The 18,823-nt window shown below is 42.7% G+C and overlaps 1 protein-coding gene across 1 annotated transcript in view; it reads right to left on the reverse strand.

Moving 5' to 3' along the window:
* The window catches only part of brm (ATP-dependent helicase brm), a 243,139-nt gene that overhangs the window by 74,438 nt on the left and 149,878 nt on the right, over positions 1–18,823 (reverse strand). Inside the window, exons 16-17 of the mRNA XM_080272398.1 lie at positions 16,718–16,926; positions 3,020–3,202 (exon numbers count right to left, since the gene is read on the reverse strand). Of these exons, the coding sequence (XP_080128524.1) occupies positions 3,020–3,202; positions 16,718–16,926 (392 nt within the window). The remainder of the gene's footprint in view (positions 1–3,019; positions 3,203–16,717; positions 16,927–18,823) is intronic.

Genomic DNA, 18,823 nt, shown 5'->3' on the forward strand with positions numbered 1-18,823 from the left:
AATTGGACTGAGCCTGTGCAGGTTTATATCCAAAGGGTGGTTGGGGTTTATTGCTCATATAATGCCACCCAGGGATGAATGAGGCTGGTCACTCTCATCTTAAATGTCAGGACCGGCTTGCCTGGCCCCGGGCTCCTACACTCCTCGTAGGGCGGCGTGGGATTGGATGATGGATGGATGAATAAGTCTTGAGCATTTATTAGTGAACAGATGATTTGGAAAGAAGTATTCTACAGTACAATTATCACGACTCCTTTGCTCAAAGTTGTGTATACGTGCCATGGCTTACCCAATTATTCCTCACTTGACTGCTGTCACTCCACCCCTCACTCGCCACTCAGCTGTTTTGCAATACAGTAAATACAATAAATAAATACAATAAATATGAAGGAACTGCAAGCACAGCAATTTTGCAAAATAAAATAAATGTTTCATTTCTATCAGCTAGAGTTTATCTTTTCTCTCAATGCAAATGCGTTCTAAGATGACATCATCTTAGAACGCACTTGATGACAATGCAGATGAAAAGGCATTCTAAGATGACGTCATCTTAAAACATTTGATGAAAATGCAAATTCAATCTAAGATGGCATCATCTCAGAACACATTGGATGATTCCAAATGGGTTCTAAGATGACATAATCTTAGAACACATTTGATGACGATGCTAAAGCATTCTCTGACGACCATCTTAAAACAGAACACATCTGATGACACTGCAAATCTATCTATCTATCTATTGCCAGACACCATAATCCCATAAGGGGTGCCATTTGACTTTGAGTTATTTGTTTTACAGGGGGGGGCACTAACCCTCCACCAACCCACTTGTTGACACGTAGGGAGCATGTATGGTTTGGTTATATGGTTACCACCCAGCGTTGTAAACCATTTGGCTTGTCACTCAATGTATAGCCGCCTGTAAAGGAAAGAAAAGCAATAAGAAGTGACAGGAAAGATGGGAGACATAGGAAGAGAGGAGGGCAGGCACAGAAAAAGAATGATAAAAGCTAGGGAAGAAGTAGGCAGCACTACATCAAGTGAGTGGATGATGGTCGCCACCCCCTATCACTACACTGCAAATGTATTCTAAAATTATATAATCTTAAAAAGCATTTGACGCTAACGCAAATGCTTTTAAAGATGACGTCATCTTGGAAAGCATTTAATGACAGTGAAAATGTGTTCTATGATGACAATCTTGGAATACATTTGATGATAATGCCAATGCAAATGCATTCTAAGACAATATCATCTTAAAATGCACTTGATGCCAATGCAAATGCATTCTAAGATGACATCTTAGAACACATTTGATGACAATGCAAATGCATTCTAGGATGACAATCTTAGAATGCATTTGCACTGGCATTCAAGATAAGCTCTTGCTAACAGAAATGAACCATTTGTTTTACTTGACAAAATTACTGTACTTGCAATTCCTATGTGCTGTACTTACTGTATTATTTGCAAAACAGCTGAGTGGCGAGTGAGAGGCGGAGTGGCAGCAGTCAGTGAGGGCACATACAACTGAGCATGGGAGTCATGAACTCGTGGTACCTCTACTGTAGAACACTTCTTTCCAAATCATCGGTTCACCAATAAATGCTCAAGATTTCTTTCTGCAGTTTATTTTTCCATGTTTTTTATGAATAAAATGAATAATATTTAACAGAATGGACTTGTCAAGGCTTGTGGGTAGTTAAAGCTGGTTGGTCAGGTAGAAAACTGCACTGGTTGCACACATTTGTGGCCAATGAGGAGTACCACATTTGCCAGTGTATAAGGCCAACCTGTGTATAAGACTAACTATCAATATTTCCAAACAAAATGTAGGTTTAGAGGTATACTCTGTACATAAGACAAGTCCCTACTCTTTAGGCACTGGGAGCTGGCTGCCCCAGTAACCCCAGTCCTTTATCGCTCTTTCCACTGACCACTGAACTGATCTATTAACACGTTGCTAAGCAACACAGTCTCTGGTTAGGTTTTACTTTAACTCATGGACTGCGAGTCACAGCTCAGGCTGGGAAGCAGCGAGCCACACCTCAGGCTGTGCTAACCTTCCAGTGGCTGTGCATCACTGCTCACTACTCCACCCCTACACAAACTTAGGCATGGTGCTATGCAAAGATGGAGAGAAATTTTTTTTTTTTTTTTCCCCACACCAGATGATGCCCTAGATGTTTAAGCTTATAATAGGCAAAACTTTCCCCCTCCCCCACCACCACTCCACCCCTACGCAAACTTACACATGGCACTACGCAAAGACCAAGAGAAAGTTTTTTTTTTTCTTCACTAGATGATGCCCTGGATGTTTATCTTAAAAAAAAAAAAAAAAAAAAAAAGGGGGGGGGGCCACACCACAGGGTGGAATAAAAAAAAAAAAGGTAACTGTGCAATCCAAAGGTTAAGCCAGCTTCTTGTATGGGTTTTACAGGCTATCTAGGCTGCATGTGCCACCTCCGATATCAAATTGGTTATACATTTAATATTCGAGTATACACTCATACTGTATTAAAACTTTAAAATCATGTTACCGTGAAATTTATACAATAGGAAAAGGAAAGTTACATTTTATTAAAGTCATCACATCAACTGTCAGTGATTAAAAAACCTTCAAAATCAGTGTCATCCACATCTGACATCATCAATTCATCAACTTCATCATGGGTTATAGTTTGCAGTTTTTCGTCGTAAGGATCAAACTCTGAATTCAAAGGTGTAGCTTCAGCATCAGCTTCCTCTCCCTCATCCGCCCACAAAAAGTTATCCTATATGCTATCCACTGAACTGGATATTCCACATATCTTGAAATAGTTGATGACTGTTTCCACAGAAATATTTGTATAACCTTCCATAAATAACTACTAGAATATTGGAATTAAACATTATTAGTAACTCAGGTGTCCATATGTACAGGATGTACTATGGATAATTCATATTAACATGATGCTAATAAATCAGTTGGGTTAGTCTGTGTCAGTTCGCAATAAATCATTTCATCTACCAAACATACCTCATCCTCTTCATTGTCATTGGAGAGGATGGCCTGCAGGAACTGTCTTCTGTCAGATCCAGTGGACTTCTGGTCAAACATACCCGCCTGAATGACCTTCTCATCCATGTTGAGCTTGTAACGGGCAGCAGCCAAGATACGCTCTTCTACTGTGTTCACCGTCATCAGCCGCAGCACTCGCACCTGATGAAGGATTTGAGAGTTAGTAATGCCACTATGCACATTTCATTCACTGGGAGTCATCCACAAATCCCCCTACTGAAAAAACTTGGGCACATAATAATGTAGTGTGTCCCAGGAGTAGAAGGATTTACCATGGATAAGCTGCTGCCCTAGTGAATGCCTTTGGAAACACTACAAATGATGACCTATTCCAGGCACATGTGTGGGCATAAATACCAATACACTTCATAACAATACATATTGACACAGAGAACACTGACTTTCAAAACCACTGGAGCAATCTCTGGAGCACAATCAACACTTTAAATTACTGTGTTTCATAACTATTTTACAAAAAAGTGGAGCAACATTTTTGTCTGCAGGTGGACCTGACAAAAGCTAATCATCATCATCAACTGGACCTACTTTCCCACCCTCAAGGAGTAGCAGCATCCAGAAAGCCAAAGTTTGCCCAATTCAGTGGGCCATGCTTCCATTCACTCATCATTCAAGCCCATGGAATCCTGGCTTCATCTGAAAGTCCAAAATGTTTCACCATGTACCGTAGCTTCATATACACCTATCCGACTGAGTCAATTTGAAAGCTGCCGCATTAAAAATGGGTGCCAAATCCCTCGTCATGCGTTTCTACGCACAAAATTCATTACACCAACTTGATCTCTTGTCAGGCTTTTACCCTCACCAACTTCCAAACCTCTCTTCCTCACACACTCATCCACCATACCTCTCCACCATCTTCTTGGCCTACTTCGCCTCCTCCCTCCTTCAGATTCGCTCAGATATACCTTTTTCACCACTCTGTTGTTATCATCTCTCCAAATGACCATACCACCTCAGTACACTCTCTTCAGTTCTGGTGTCCACAGACTTTCTCACTCCGCATCTTTCACAAATCACATTATTTCGTATCCTATCCACTCTCTGTACTCCACGTACATTCCTCAACAATCCCATCTCCACTGCTCTTACTCTTGACTTTTCATTTTCATGCAACATCATAGTTACACACCTGCATGTTAAAGCTGGCACTAACACTCCTTCATGTAAGCCTTGTGCAGCTGCAACACTCAAGCCTCTGTTTCTTATCAAGGCCTTCATAGGACCGGCTACTTTCCTTCCTTGTGCCACTCTACTTTCCAGTTCCTTTGCACATTTTCCTCTCTTTTCTATCACTAAGCCCAAGTATTTGAACTCTCTCACCAATTCCAGTCTCACCATTCAATATAACATGACACTAAGAATCACCTTCTCTCTCAATAACCATCACTTTACTCTTTTATATATTTACTCTCAAGCCACGACACTCACAGACATCTACAAAACTCTGCCCTACTCTACCAAGCTCATGTCCAGTATTTGCAAGTAGTATTGCATCTTCAGCATACATTACACCAAATTTGAGATACTCCATCCATCACCATTCATTACCAACACCATCCCTCTCTCCATTACTTGAGTCTTTTCTTCTCTCATCACCCCATCCATATACTGTATACAGTATACAGTGCACTCATTAATTTCACGAAATATACTCCCACGAATAACAGTTTCGCGAGCCCTGGTGGGGAGTGATCGTACACCCATACCAGGTTATCTGGCGCATCAATAACCGGCCCTTTGCTAGACCAAACACAAGAAATTGGGGAGCAGTCCCACAATCCGAACAATTTGAATGTTCATCATTTCGCTAATAAGACACCCCACCTCTCTCTTGATTTGAAACATGGCTCTTCTGGTCCTCCCGTCTTCCCTCCATCCCCTCTCTTCTCCCCCCCAGTCTCTCTTCTCCCCCCCATCCCTCCTCTCCCCCTCATCCCTCCTCTCCCCCATGTCCCTCCTCCATCCCCCACCACACTCCTCAGCACTGATAGGCATATCTCCCTCCATCCCCATGCCCTCCCCCACCCCTGGTTGTCTCCTTCTCCATCCCCCCACCTTCCCCCACCCCCGCTTGTCACCCACGTGTGTGTGTGTGTGTGTGTGTGTGAATGAGTGAGTGAGAATGGGGAGTGAGAGTGCATAAGTGAGTGAGTAAATAAGTGGGTGGGTGAGTGAGTCAGTGAGAATGGCATGAGTGAGTGAGTGAATAAGTGGGTGGGTGAGTGAGTTAGTAAGTGAGTGAGACTAGAGGATGGGTTGTGGGGCTGTTTGGCCTTCTTCTTTCCGTCCCTGTCCCCCCACCGTCCCCTACCCCCACTCGTCTCCCTCCCCAACCCCTGCTCGTGTCCCTCCCAATCCCTACGCCCTCCCCCACCCCCACCTGGTGCACTGCCAGCTGCCTGCCCATCCCCCAACCCTCCCCCCACCCTCCCCATCCCCACTTGTCTCCTTCCAGTCCCCCCACCCTCCCCCACCCCTGCTTGTCTCCCTCCCCATCCCCCCACCCACCCCCACCCCCAATTGGTGCACTGCCTGCTGCCTGTCTCTCAGTTGCCCAGAAGCATATCACACCGCATGTCCCACCCACATTACCTTCCTCCATGTGATGTTTGCTGTCTCATTTTTTATGAATGGCACTGTTTATGAGGTGTTTCTGTGTCAGTCTCTGTTGACCGAGTAAGGTATATGAGAGTTTGGGTTTGGGTATAGAACACATCTCTGGCCTTTTTTCAGTATCTTATGGGGAAAACGGCTTCAATATCCGACACATTCGCTGACCAAACACTCCCTCTGGTACACGACACTGTCGCCAGATATCAAAGTATGGGTGTACGCATATGCATCTCGGTCACTTGTTCACGACACTGGTGAGCTAGATGAGTTCCCAATGGATATTGAGGGCTTTGATGTTGAGGCACTGGGAAATGGTGGTGCGAGGTACTCAACAGTGGTGGCAGAGATCAATAAGGGGGTAGGTAACAACTAACTACTGTATTGCTCCCAGCCTCAGGACTCATCTTCAAGCCTCATCAAACAGTTCAGCCTATGTGTCAATGATAATAAAGAGTTAAGTATTACAGTTCAGTAATAAAATATATGTCTGATTAAGTGTATGTAATTTATAGTAGGGGTATTGTGTAATTAATGGGTAGCTAAGGGGGAATGAAGTGGCTGACCCCAGAACCAATTACCAATTACTACAAGTATATATATATATATATATAATTTGTGGTAAGTGGGGGCGCACACCATCCACTCACTCAATGTAGAGCTGCCCTCGGGTGTCTGCCCTTTCCTCTCCATCCTTCTTTCCTTCCATTCTCTTCTGTCTTTCTTTCCTTCATTCTTTCCTTGTCCTTCTGCCTACGGGTGACTTTACACTTCCTCTTCTGTTTTTCTTTCCTTCATTCTTTCCACTTCCTTCAGCCTGTGGGTGACTCTACACTGAGTGACACGCCAAATGCTTTCCTGTGCACCAGGAAACCATTTACTACGCTGGGTTGTAACCATATAACCAAATTTTGGCGCCTGGTGGTTTAGTGGGTAATTATTGCGCTCCAATCGGATTGAGACGGTGAAGGTTTATATCCAAGGGGTGCTTGGGGTTGATTCCTCATGTAATGCCACCCTAGGGATAAGCGAGGTTGGTCACTCTCATCTTAAATGTCGGGACCAACTGCCTAGCCCCGGGCTCCTACGCTCCTCATGGGCCAATGTAGGATTGGATGATGGATATATCTATATCTATATCTATCTATCTATCTATCTATATATACATATATAAATATATAAATATATATATATATATATATATATATATATATATACTATATATATATATATACAGTAGATATATTAATGGAATCTCCATTCCATTAACCCCTTAATAACCTCCACCATTGAACAACCCTTTACAGTACTGGTGTCAGAGACATCAAGTTAGTGTGAGCTATAAAAAACTGTGAACAATTATGGGAAGAGAATGAAGGTCACTGGTATGTTAACTTGAATCTCTGCTACCATTCCGATCAGCCAGGCGATTGCTTAGTCTCAGATGCTTTCGCCCATATGGCACATGCACTGTAACTCTATTAATTCTTCCGTGAATCATGGCGAATCATAGAATGAGTTTAGGAAGTTAGAAAACACACTGCTAGGTGTGCCAGATAATTCTCTTCATATCTTTAAGAAAAATAAACTGATTTCAGAAGAATGGAAGAAACTTACTCTATGTACTCAAAGATGGATTAACTTTCTTCCACTGCGCCGAAAACAAACAATCATATGTATGCCTTAATGGCTTAACTCCTCAATGGCCGTAGGTTCAGATATTTGTGTGCACCCCAGGCTGGCCCCAGAACAATTTTTTAAGAGTTCTGAAATCAATTAATTTTTCTTAAAGACGTGAAGAGAATCGTCTGGCACACCTAGTAATGTCTTTTTTAGCTTCCTAAACCCATGCTATGATTCACTATGATTTACGGAAGAATTCATAACGTTACGGTGCATGTGCCATATGGGTGAAAACACCTGAGCTTAAAGCAGCCGCCTGACTGCTTGGAATGGTAGTGTAGAATCGTGTAAACATATCAGTGACCTTCGTTCCCTTCCCATAATTGTTCACAGTTTTTTATAGCTCACATTAACTCAAAGTCACTGACACCGGTATTGTAAACGGCTGTTCAACGCCGAAGGTTATTAAGGGGTTAATGGAATACATAACTGTACTGTAACATCAATACTCTCTATTTCACATTTACAAACAAAAACAAACAAAAGAAAGAGCACTAAATGTATGTCTAACTTTCAGCAGAAAGACCTTACCAATTCATATTCCTCCAGGTTATGCATTTTTTTCAACTTTAGGTCAGGTTGGGTTTGGTTAAATTTTTAGGTAAAGTTAAGCTAGGTTAGGTTAGGATTAGTTAAACACTTAGGACAGTCCTTTCCACCATTATGCTGAGGAATCAAACAAGAGCTGTCATAGCTGTACAGCTAAAAACAACAGTGAAACAGATTTAACAAGCAACGTTTATTTATGGGTAATGCATTACAGTATCAGTGGTTCATGGGCTACACAATTACCAGTAAATGTCATTTTCAGGAAGGCATCAAGAACTAACGAACTTCAAGAATTAGCAAAGGGGCTTGGAACATAACCCTTGCTAATTTGGAGGGGGCAATTGTGGAGGTTTACTGTATTGTATGATACTGTACAATACTGTAATCAATACAATACTGTACCTGAATCTGAAAAATATAGAAACTAGTGAACATATACAAGTGTATTGGCACAGTAGGTGTATCAGATAACACGTCCTGGACTGCCGAGATGATTCGGAACATCTGCTGAACAATCAAAGACTTTCGTAAATGGGACTATTTCTCAAAACTGCCAAAATATTGGATCTACCAAATGATCTTCTGCCAAATAATTGGACTTTTACTGTATGTGGTTACCACTCAGCATAGTAAATGGTTTCCTGGTGTACAGGAAACCATTTGGCTTGTCACTCAGTGTAGAGTCACCCATAGGCAGAAGAAAGAGAAAAGAATGAAGGAAAGAAAGACAGAAGAGAAAGGAAGGAAGAGAGGAAAGGGCAGACACCCAAAGCGGAACTACATCGAGTGACTGAATGGTGAGTGCCCCCACCTACCACGGGAATAATAATAAGAGCGTGGTATTTAGGGCGCTGCAATCAGATCGAGCCTGTTCAGGTTTATATCCAAGGGTTGGTTGGGGTTTATTACTCAAGTAATGCCCCTATGGGATGAGTGAGACTGGTCACTCTCATCTTAAATGTCAGGACCAACTTGCCTGGCCCTGGGCTCCTATGCTCCTCATGCGTCAACACAGGATTAGACGACGACAACGATGACGACAATGATAATAATCCATCCATCCATCATCCAATCCTACTTCGCCCCATGAGAAGCGTAGGAGCCCGGGGCTAGGCAAGATGGTCCTGACATTTAAGATGAGAGTGAACAGCCTCACTCATCCCTGAGTGGCATTACATGAGCAATAAACCCCAACCACCTCTTGGATATAAACCTTCACCGGCCCAATCCGATTGGAGCGCCTTAATTACCCACTAAACCACCAGGCACCATAATTTGGTTATGTGGTTATCACCCAGCGTAGTAAATGGTTTCCTGTGGTACAGGAAACCATTTGGCTTGCCACTCAGTGTAGAGGTGTAGAGCCACCCACAGGCAGAAGGAAGAGGAGAGAATGAAGGAAAGAAAGACAGAAGAGGGAGTGTAAAGTCACCCATAGGCAGAAGGATGAGGAAAGAATGAAGGAAAGAGAGACAGAAGAGGATGGAAGGAAAGAAAGACAAAGGAGAGGAAAGGGCAGACACCTGAGAGCAGCACTACATCAAGTGAGTGGATGGTGAGCACCCCCACCTCCCACAAATGATAATAATAATAGTTCATTCATTCATTCATTACCAGATGCCATGTATCCCAAACGGGGTGGCCAAGGGCTTAGAGTTAATTGTTTTACAGGGAGGGGCACTAATCCTCCACCAACCCCACTTGACACGTAGGGAGAACGAGCCAACAGCATCTGGTGTTCCAATAATAATAGTAATAATAATAATAATAATAATAATACTGCATGATAAATACCCCATTTGTGGTTCATATAAACTTTCATCACAATACAGGTACTTGATCACACATAGATAATGGATATACATGACCAGTTATTGGCACTCTTCTTGTTGCTGCTGCAGCTGCTATAACTGCTGTTACCCCAGACCTACCTAGACATGAGCCTCATGGACTAAAGGATACCAGTCACTTTCCACTTGGCACTCCTAGAGGCCTTCTGCTATACTGAAAGACTATATGTGTTGTGACTGTGTTGTGACAAAGAGGAGCATGAGGTAAGTGTGTTGTGTCATACATGGCTGCATTACAATAAAGCACGGAATATTGTATGAGTTGTATTTTGTGTTGTATCAAAACTCGAATGGTGAAAACTTTACGTGAGAGCATATTCAAGGGTAGAACAAAGCATGGAAGGCCAAGATGTTTTTTTATCACCAGTGGGGGGGGGGGGAATGCAAAATGACTTGGTGAAGGGAAAAAAGGGCAGGTAAAGGATGCATGAAGACCAGATGACAAATGTCAAAATACCCAGTGTTTCTTAACACTGCCATATACAGTTTTTCCACATCACTTTCTACTTCTCAGTCTGAGAACATTTTAACTCCCCACCTTCCAATCATGCACAAAACTGTTCTCTTTTCACTGGATCTTCTCAGTATGAACCCATGCATTTTTTACCCATAAGCTGTGACAATTCTCAAAAGAAAGCATGGCTCTGACTGTGACTTACCTCACCAAAGACCAAAATAAAATTTAATTTTCCACAAATATCTTAATCATGCTCAAAATAGTACAGTAAATACTGAGTGGCAAGCCAAATGATTTCCTGTAAAGCAGGAAAGCATTTACAACAGTGGGTGGTAACCTTATAACCAACCAACACGTGTTCCCTACATGACAACAAGTGGGTTGGTGGAGGGTCAGTGCCCATCCCAGGAAAACCCTACGTGACAACAAGTGGGTTGGTGGAGGGTCAGTGCCCATCCCAGGAAAACCCTACGTGACAACAAGTGGGTTGGTGGAGGGTCAGTGCCCATCCCAGGAAAACCCTACGTGACAACAAGTGGGTTGGTGGAGGGTCAGTGCCCATCCCAGGAAAACAACTAACTAAAAATACAAACAGGAAGCCTCAGAAGAGGACTGACCAACAGGTGAAGAGCAAGGACCGAACAAAGGACATGGTATGGATTGTGATGTGGAATGCAAGGGGTGCATCTGATGAGGTGAAAGAGAGATTGTCCAAGTGCTTGAGGGTGCAAAAGTGGAAGTATGTGGATTAACTGAAACTAAATGGGGAGGTGGGAGTGTGAGAGAATAGGAGTATGGATGGGGTACATGCGTGGGAGTGTGTGAGAATAAGAAGGGAAAAGAAGGATTGTGTACTGTTGTGAGTAACAGATGGAAGGAGAATATAAGAAAGTATGGATCAGTTGGCTCAAGGATTTTGTGGGTAAGACTGAAAGTTGGACTACAAATGTGGGCAATTGTGTGCATGTATGCGCCAACGGAAGATTGTGCAAGCAAAGTGAGAGAAAAGTTTTGGACAAATGTGGAAACATACATGGAAAAGTTTGACAGGAATGAGAGAGTGTTTTTGATGGAAAATATAAAAGGAAAAGTAGGGAATGCGAAAGTGTACAGAGTAGTTGGTGAGTAGGGTGTGCCTGCAGAGATGGATGAGAAAGGTGATGCTTTAGTGGACATCGTGCCAGGAGGGGGTTGGTTATAGCCAATACCCTCTTCAGTCACAATATGATCCACAGGTATACATGGCGAGTGATAAGAAGGGTGGGTAGTGAACAGAATGAACAGAAGACAATGATTGATTATGGGTTTGTGGATGACAGGATGAGAATGTGTATAATAGATGCATGAGCACATAGAGGTTGGGGGAGTGGACTTTCTGTCCACCACTTGGTGGTGGTCAGAATCGAGGTCCAAATGAAATGGAAAAACAGAAGAAGGGGAGGACAGAAGGAAGTAGTTCATACAAGGAGGGTGGAAAGGTTACAAGAGGATGGAAAAAAGGCAGAATATAAGCGAGAAGTGGAGACACGATTGGGTAAATGTAGATTGGAGCAGATGGGGGATGTAGAAAATGTGTGCAAGATATTCACAGAAGAAACCTGTACAGCATGTGAGGTGGTGTGTGGGGTGGTGAGAAGACAAAAGGGGGTGCAGGGAGCAGCATGGTGGAATGAAGAGGTGAGACAGGCTGTGGCAGATAAGAAGAATGCATATAGTGAGTGGATGAGAAACAGGGGCATGGAAGAAGTTAAGAGACAGAATACAGAGTTACATGTAGAGGGGAAGAGAGAGGTGAAAAGATTAGTATGAAAGAGTAAGAAGAGAGTGGACGAGGAATTTGGAAGGAATCTGAGTGTAAAGTGAAGGGAACGTAAGAAACTTGTCCGGAATGTGGTAAACAGAGTTAGACAGGGTGTCAACGAAGTTAGTCGGGGAGTGAAAGATAAAAATGGTAGATTACTAGTGGAGAAGGGAGAAAAAGTGAGCAGATGGAAAGAACACTTTAAGGAAGTGTTGAACGTTTTCGTTTTTAAAGGCTCCAACATGCTTGCATGTGTCGGCCTTGGTCACCTAATGGCGGCTCTCCACGCTGCACGATCCATCGCAGCCTCCCTGTTCAGTCCCTTAACCCTGAGGTCACACTTAATGATCTCGTCCCATGTCTTTCTTGGTCTACCCTTCATAACCCCAACCCCAATATTAACACTTCTCACCTTCCTCACCCAATTATCACACCCCATCCTCTCCACATGTCCACACCATCTCAATCTACCCCTCCTCATCACAACACCAACACACTCCAGTCCCATCCTACCTCTCAACTCTTCCATCGTAAACCCAGCCCCTCAAGGCCTTGGATGCAGGGACGCACTGCACATCCACCTAATCATTGTCATTTCTGTACGTCTGAGCCAGCGAATATCTTCCTCCTTCACTGCCCAAGTCTCACTATCATACAGCATTACACTCCTAACACATGCTGCATACAAAGACCCCTTAGCATGTAGGGAGAGTCCTCTCAATGTCAGGAGAGGCAAGAGCTCCCTGAACTTCTTCCATCCACTTCTCACCCTAGCCACAGAGCTAGCTCCAGCCCCACCTCCAGCACACAACATGTCTCCTAAATAACAAAACTCTTCCACACACTCAAGAGATTCACCAGCAAGTTCAATCCTTTCACGTCTGACAATCTCCACCTGCTCAACCTGGCATGCCGTACACATAAAATCAGCATTATCTCGCAGTCTACCTCTGATACCACTACATCTCTTATGCACCCATTTATCACACACACCGCACAAGATGGAATTACTTCCCACGGCCTTGTGGCAAACTGCACATGGCCACTCTCCCTCGTCTTTGACAGTACCGCCACCAACCCTAGATATCATCACTTTTGTTTTATCTGCATTTACCCTTAAACTCTTGTGGCCCATATCATCTCTCCACTTCCTAAACCTTTCCTCCACCTCCCTTTCGCTCTCCGCAATCAACATCAAATCATCAGCATACAACAATTCCCATGGGAGTCCGTTTCTAAAGTCACGTGAAAGGCCTTCAAGTACCATGATAAACAACATGGGACTCAAGACTGACCCCTGATGCACACCAACATTCATGGAAAACTCATCACTCAAATCTCCATTCACTCTTACCTGGGTGTGAGCACCCACATACATAGCCATAACCACCCTAACCAGCCACTCCTCCAAGCCAAGCTTTCTCATTGCCCACTTCACCACCTCTCTAGGGACTCTGTCAAAGGCCTTTTCCAAATCAACAAAAACAAAATAAAGATCCCTTCTCCTACCAATATATTTTTCCTGAAGTTGTCGAACAATGAATATAGCATCAGTGGTCCCCCTACCTGGCATAAACCCAAACTGCATCTCATCAATATTCACTCTTTCTCTAATCATACCTTCTAAAACTCTCTCCATTACCTTCATTATCTGACCTAAAAGCTTTATACCTCTATAATTTCCTCTTTCCAGGGCATCACCCTTCCCTTTATACACATTTACAATTACACTCTTCAGCCAATCATCTGGGACAACAAACTCATAAATAATCCTATTTATCAGGTCAGTGACTAAACTCACCCCTATATCACCTGAGGCCTTCAACATTTCGGCAGTCAACCCAGACACACCTGCTGCCTTCCCCATCCTCATCCTGCCTATTGCCTCACTCACAGTAGCAGTATCAATCAAAGGCCAAGGGCCAGACACTGGATCTGCTGGTTCCAAACCTTCCCTGTCCCAGTCAAACTCCTCATTCAACAACTGGTTATAATGCTCTCTCCATGCATCTTTAATATCCTCACTGTTCACCACTACCTTTCCTTCATCATTCTTCACACACTGCTCACCTATAATATCCCGATTATCCCTCTTCACTTGACCTGCCACCCTAAATATCATATTTTTCCTTTCCCCATGATTTAGGTTATCAAGTAATAGTATCTGTGACTCAGATTTTGCCCTGTATACCTCACTTCTAGCCCTACGCTTGGCAGCCAAATATTCCTCTTTGCTACCACCCTTCTTCCATTCCCGGAAAAGCCTCCTTTTCTCCTTAACTGCAACTTCTACACCCTCATCCCACCACCAAGTTACTTTGTCTTGGTGGTCCTCTTGTCCAACCGCATGTTACATCAGTAACTCTCAAGAAATTGTTCTTGAGGGCTCTGTACTGTTCATTAACGCCTCTGTCTACAGCTCCCTGTTCAGCCACCACTCTCCTCAACTCGCAATAGAAGGCAATCCTTACTACTTGGTTTTTCAGCTTCCATATTTTCCTCCTAGGTACATAAGTCCTCTTTTCCATCACTTGTTCTTTAAGCACCATATCACAAATCAATAGTTTGTGCTGCTGCACACACTTCTCACTTCCTATAACTTTAACACCCCTTACTAACCTCCTATCAGCCCTCCTAACCAGAAAATTTTCTATCTGACTGCTATTTCCCCGGAGAATGAAAGTAATGTGAATACAGTAGGCTGGGGAATGGCTGGGAGACGGAGGTATGTGAGAAGAAAGGAAGAAATCAGTAGGATGGAAGCTGTGGAAGCAATGAAAAAAGTCAAAATTGGGAAAGCCCCAGGAACTGATGGAATGTGTGATGAAATGCTGAAGCATGGGGGAGAGATAGTAGTAGAATGGATGTGGAAGATGTGCAGATTGGCCAGGAAGGAAAGCAGAGTTCAGCTGGATTGGATGTCAGGTATTATTATTCCCTTGTACAATGGAAAAGGGGAAAAAAGAAGTGTGTGGTAATCATAGTGGCATTTGTCTTCTTAGCGTAGTAGGAAAAGTATATGGTAGGATACTTACTGACAGAGTTAGGGAAATAACAGAGTAATTAGGTAGAGAAGAACAGGGTGGTTTTAGGAAGGGAAGAGGTTGTGTAGATCAGATATTCATTCTTAGATCTTTAGTGGATAAGTTTCTAGGGAAGGGAAAGAGTTTGTATGTGGCCTTCATGGATTTAGAGAAAGCATATGACAGGGTGGATAGACAAGGATTGTGGAAAGGATTAAGAATATATGGAGTAAATGGGAAGTTGCTGAATGCTGTGAAGAGTATGTATGAAGGTGCTAAGGCTGCAGTGCGTGTGAATAGTGTACTGAGTGAATTTTTCTATTTGAAGGTTGGAGTGAAACAGGGATGTGTCATGTCTCCATGGATGTTCAATCTGTATATGAATGGGGTTATGAAAGAGATACATTGTAGGGCAGTGGATGTTGGAGCAGCCCTAATAAGAGAGGGCAGTGTTTGGAAACTCCCTGTACTGTTGTTTGCAGATGATACTGTGTTGTAAAGTGAACACAAAGGGAAGCTGCAAGGTTTGGTGGATGAGTCTGGGAGATTGTGTAAGAAACAGAATCTAAAGGTAAATGTAGGGAAGAGTAAAGTTATGGTCTTTACCATAAATGAAGTCAGTGAATGTACAGTGAGGTTGAATGAGGAGGAAATGGAAAATGTGAGTGCATTTAAGTACTTGGGTGGTGTGATGAGTAAGGATGGAAGTTTAGAGAGTGAAGTGCTGGAAAGGGTACAACAAAGAAGAAAGGTTGCTGATTCCTTGAAATCAGTGATAAGAAACAGGGAAGTGAGCATGGAAGTGAAAAGGTTACTACATGACAGAACTGTACTGTGATACCATCTCTAATGTATGGAAATGAAGCTTGGACGTTGTCGGAGGGACAGAAGTCTAGAGTGGGAGCAGTGGAAATTGGTTATTTGAAAGGAGCATGTGGAGTCACATGGAGAGCCAGATTGACAAATGAGGATGTGAAGGAGCATTATGGTGTGGATGTGGATGTGGTAGGAAGCATTAGGAAAAACACTCTGAGGGGGTTTGGCCATGTGGAGAGGATGGAGAGTGAGAGATTGATGCAGAGAGTATGTGAGTGAGATGGATGGGGAGAGAGGGAAGGGGAGGTCAAGGATGAGATGAAGGGATGGAGTGGAGAGGTATATGAGAGAGGGGGATGTGAGCTGGGAGCAGGGCAGTGAAATGGCAGAGAACAGGGCAACATGAAGGGGATTTGTTTGTGGCCAGCCCATACGGAATTAAGGCGTCTGGCGTTAGACAGACGGACAGAAATACTGGTCTTGCAATCGGTATGCCCATATTCCAACATGCCCTTCTCCTTCACATACAGTACCTATATAACTTGTCTTTGATTAAATAAAATACAGTACCAGGTATATATACTTTTTTAGCCTGCTTAAAAAAGTTAATGGTAAATATCAATCTAAAAATTCACAAGCAGATACTTCATTAAGTACTCTATCAGCCAGTATGAATAATAAATCAATCAGAAAATCAGTGTTTCTCTGCATGATGCAAGGATGCGGATTTACTAAACTTGCAGTATACAGGTTCAAAGTTCTTGCCACCATTAAAAAAATTTCATTCATCAAAGCCGTATAGTTAAAAGCTCAAAAATCTTCCTAAATAACCATGCATGTATTTACCTCATTCTTCTGCCCTATTCGATGAGCTCGATCCTGTGCCTGCAGATCTTGGTGAGGGTTCCAGTCAGAGTCAAAAATGATGACAGTGTCAGCAGACTGAAGGTTAAGGCCCAAACCACCAGCACGTGTAGATAACAGGAACAGAAAGTACTCCCGCGATGTGTTAAACAGACGCAACAGTTCACCTCGGTCCTCAGACTTGGTCATACCTATCATAAAATAAATAAATAAATAAATAAATATATACACACACACACATATTATACAGTAATCCCTTCAATATCTGACATAATAGTGCCATAGGCAGGTCCGGATAGTGGTCCTGTCCGGATATTGGGCCCCAGCTTATGGACTTGTACTTATGGACCCTAACTGTGAAAAACACCTATACAACTCCCTCTGGACATGCATTGCACCTATTTAAGACCCAAATCACACCAATAAGGAACATAAAAGACTGAAATAAATGCAAAAGAACCATAAAATGAGGTTTTAGAGGTGAGTTTATACAATATTAAACATTCTGGGTACTTACAAGTCCCTTGCTCCTTGACTGGTTTGAACCGCCAGTTTGCAGTCCACAGTTAATCCTCTGCACTCTGAATTCTAATTTCTTAACACTGCACAACACTGTAAATTCCTGTGTGTTCTAGTGGCAAGGTATTGCAGTTTATTCACTGTTTATTCACAAAAAACAAGCACCTGTGGCTTGCACTGTTATGAGTATCTGCTCTCCATCGGAGTTAAGCTGTGACTGTTGATGTTGGTGGGGTAACAGAGTTGCCAGATCACAACAGCCACATTACCAATCTCCTCAACTTTCATTGTCAAATATAACTTTTCATTACCAAATTCGTAAAGCTAGCATATATTCTTCACTAATTATATATACAAGTGGAAATACATGTAATCACTCTCCTCATAACTAACACCATGTTGATTATTTTCACACTATGTAGGGTAGCAGATTAATCAGAAAGAGCAAACAATCCACCATATCCATCCTGTGTATCCTCATACATGTGAAAAATCCATTTGGTAATGCATTATTCTAATGCATTACCAAACGAATTTTTCATTACCAAATTGGCCCACACTTGGTAATGAAAAATACCAAATGGCAACCTGACAGGGGAGGGGGGAGAGGGAGGGAGGAAGGGGTGAAGGGACCCTGGTGTAACAGCTGTTCGGCGCCAGGCTGGAATTTCAAATTATGGGAGGGAAAAAAGTCAGATTTTTTTCGAATTTTTTGCGGTTTTTGGCCCATTTTGGGAATATTGGATCCCAGGAGGATGTCCGGTTAGTGGGGATGTTCGGATATTGGGCATTCGGATATTAGAGGGATTACTGTGTATATATATATATATATATATATATATATATATATATACAGTAGGTATCCACAGTACGCGAGTATATGGGTGGCAGAGGACACCACGTACTAAGAATTCACGTACTCTGAATACATAAACTAAATTATATATGGGCGGCACCCCCCCTTCATGGGCAACCCTTGAGACTCCTTTCAGGCCTAAGTACTGTATTGTACTGTACAGGGAAACTATCTGAGACATATTACCTAAGATAAAGTAAACCAACAAGAGTATGGCTTTACTATGTCAACAAGGATATGGCTTAACTAAACCAACAAAAATATGGCTGCTCATCTTAACCCAAGAGGACAACAGGAGAATTGTCTCCTGCACCAGTCATTTCGGGACTATTCGGCATCGTCAATTCGCTGTCACAGCAATAACAAGACAATTCATCGTCATTAATGACGACAGCTATGGGTGATCCTAGAATAATTCAAAGGCGACTACAGTGAGGAAGAAACAAGTTACCCGTATTTCGCGGCATGTAAGACGCACTTTTTTGTCTCAAAGTTACCTTAAAATATCCCCATGTGTCCTGCATGCTAGACTAAGGCAGGTTAGTTTGGCTCCAATGAGAAGAAACTCTTATAAAGATGATCATCTCACTGCTTAGCAACCACAGGTGTTTTCTACAGTATGCAGACTTGATTTTATTTTAAAAAATAATATACACTAGTGTGTATATGCAGCAGATTTAAGAAACATGCGAGATCAGAAACACAAAACTTTC

This window comes from Coenobita brevimanus, chromosome 50 (assembly GCF_032717465.1).
Source record: "Coenobita brevimanus isolate Jiangsu-jjx chromosome 50, ASM3271746v2, whole genome shotgun sequence".
NCBI lineage: Eukaryota > Metazoa > Arthropoda > Malacostraca > Decapoda > Coenobitidae > Coenobita > Coenobita brevimanus.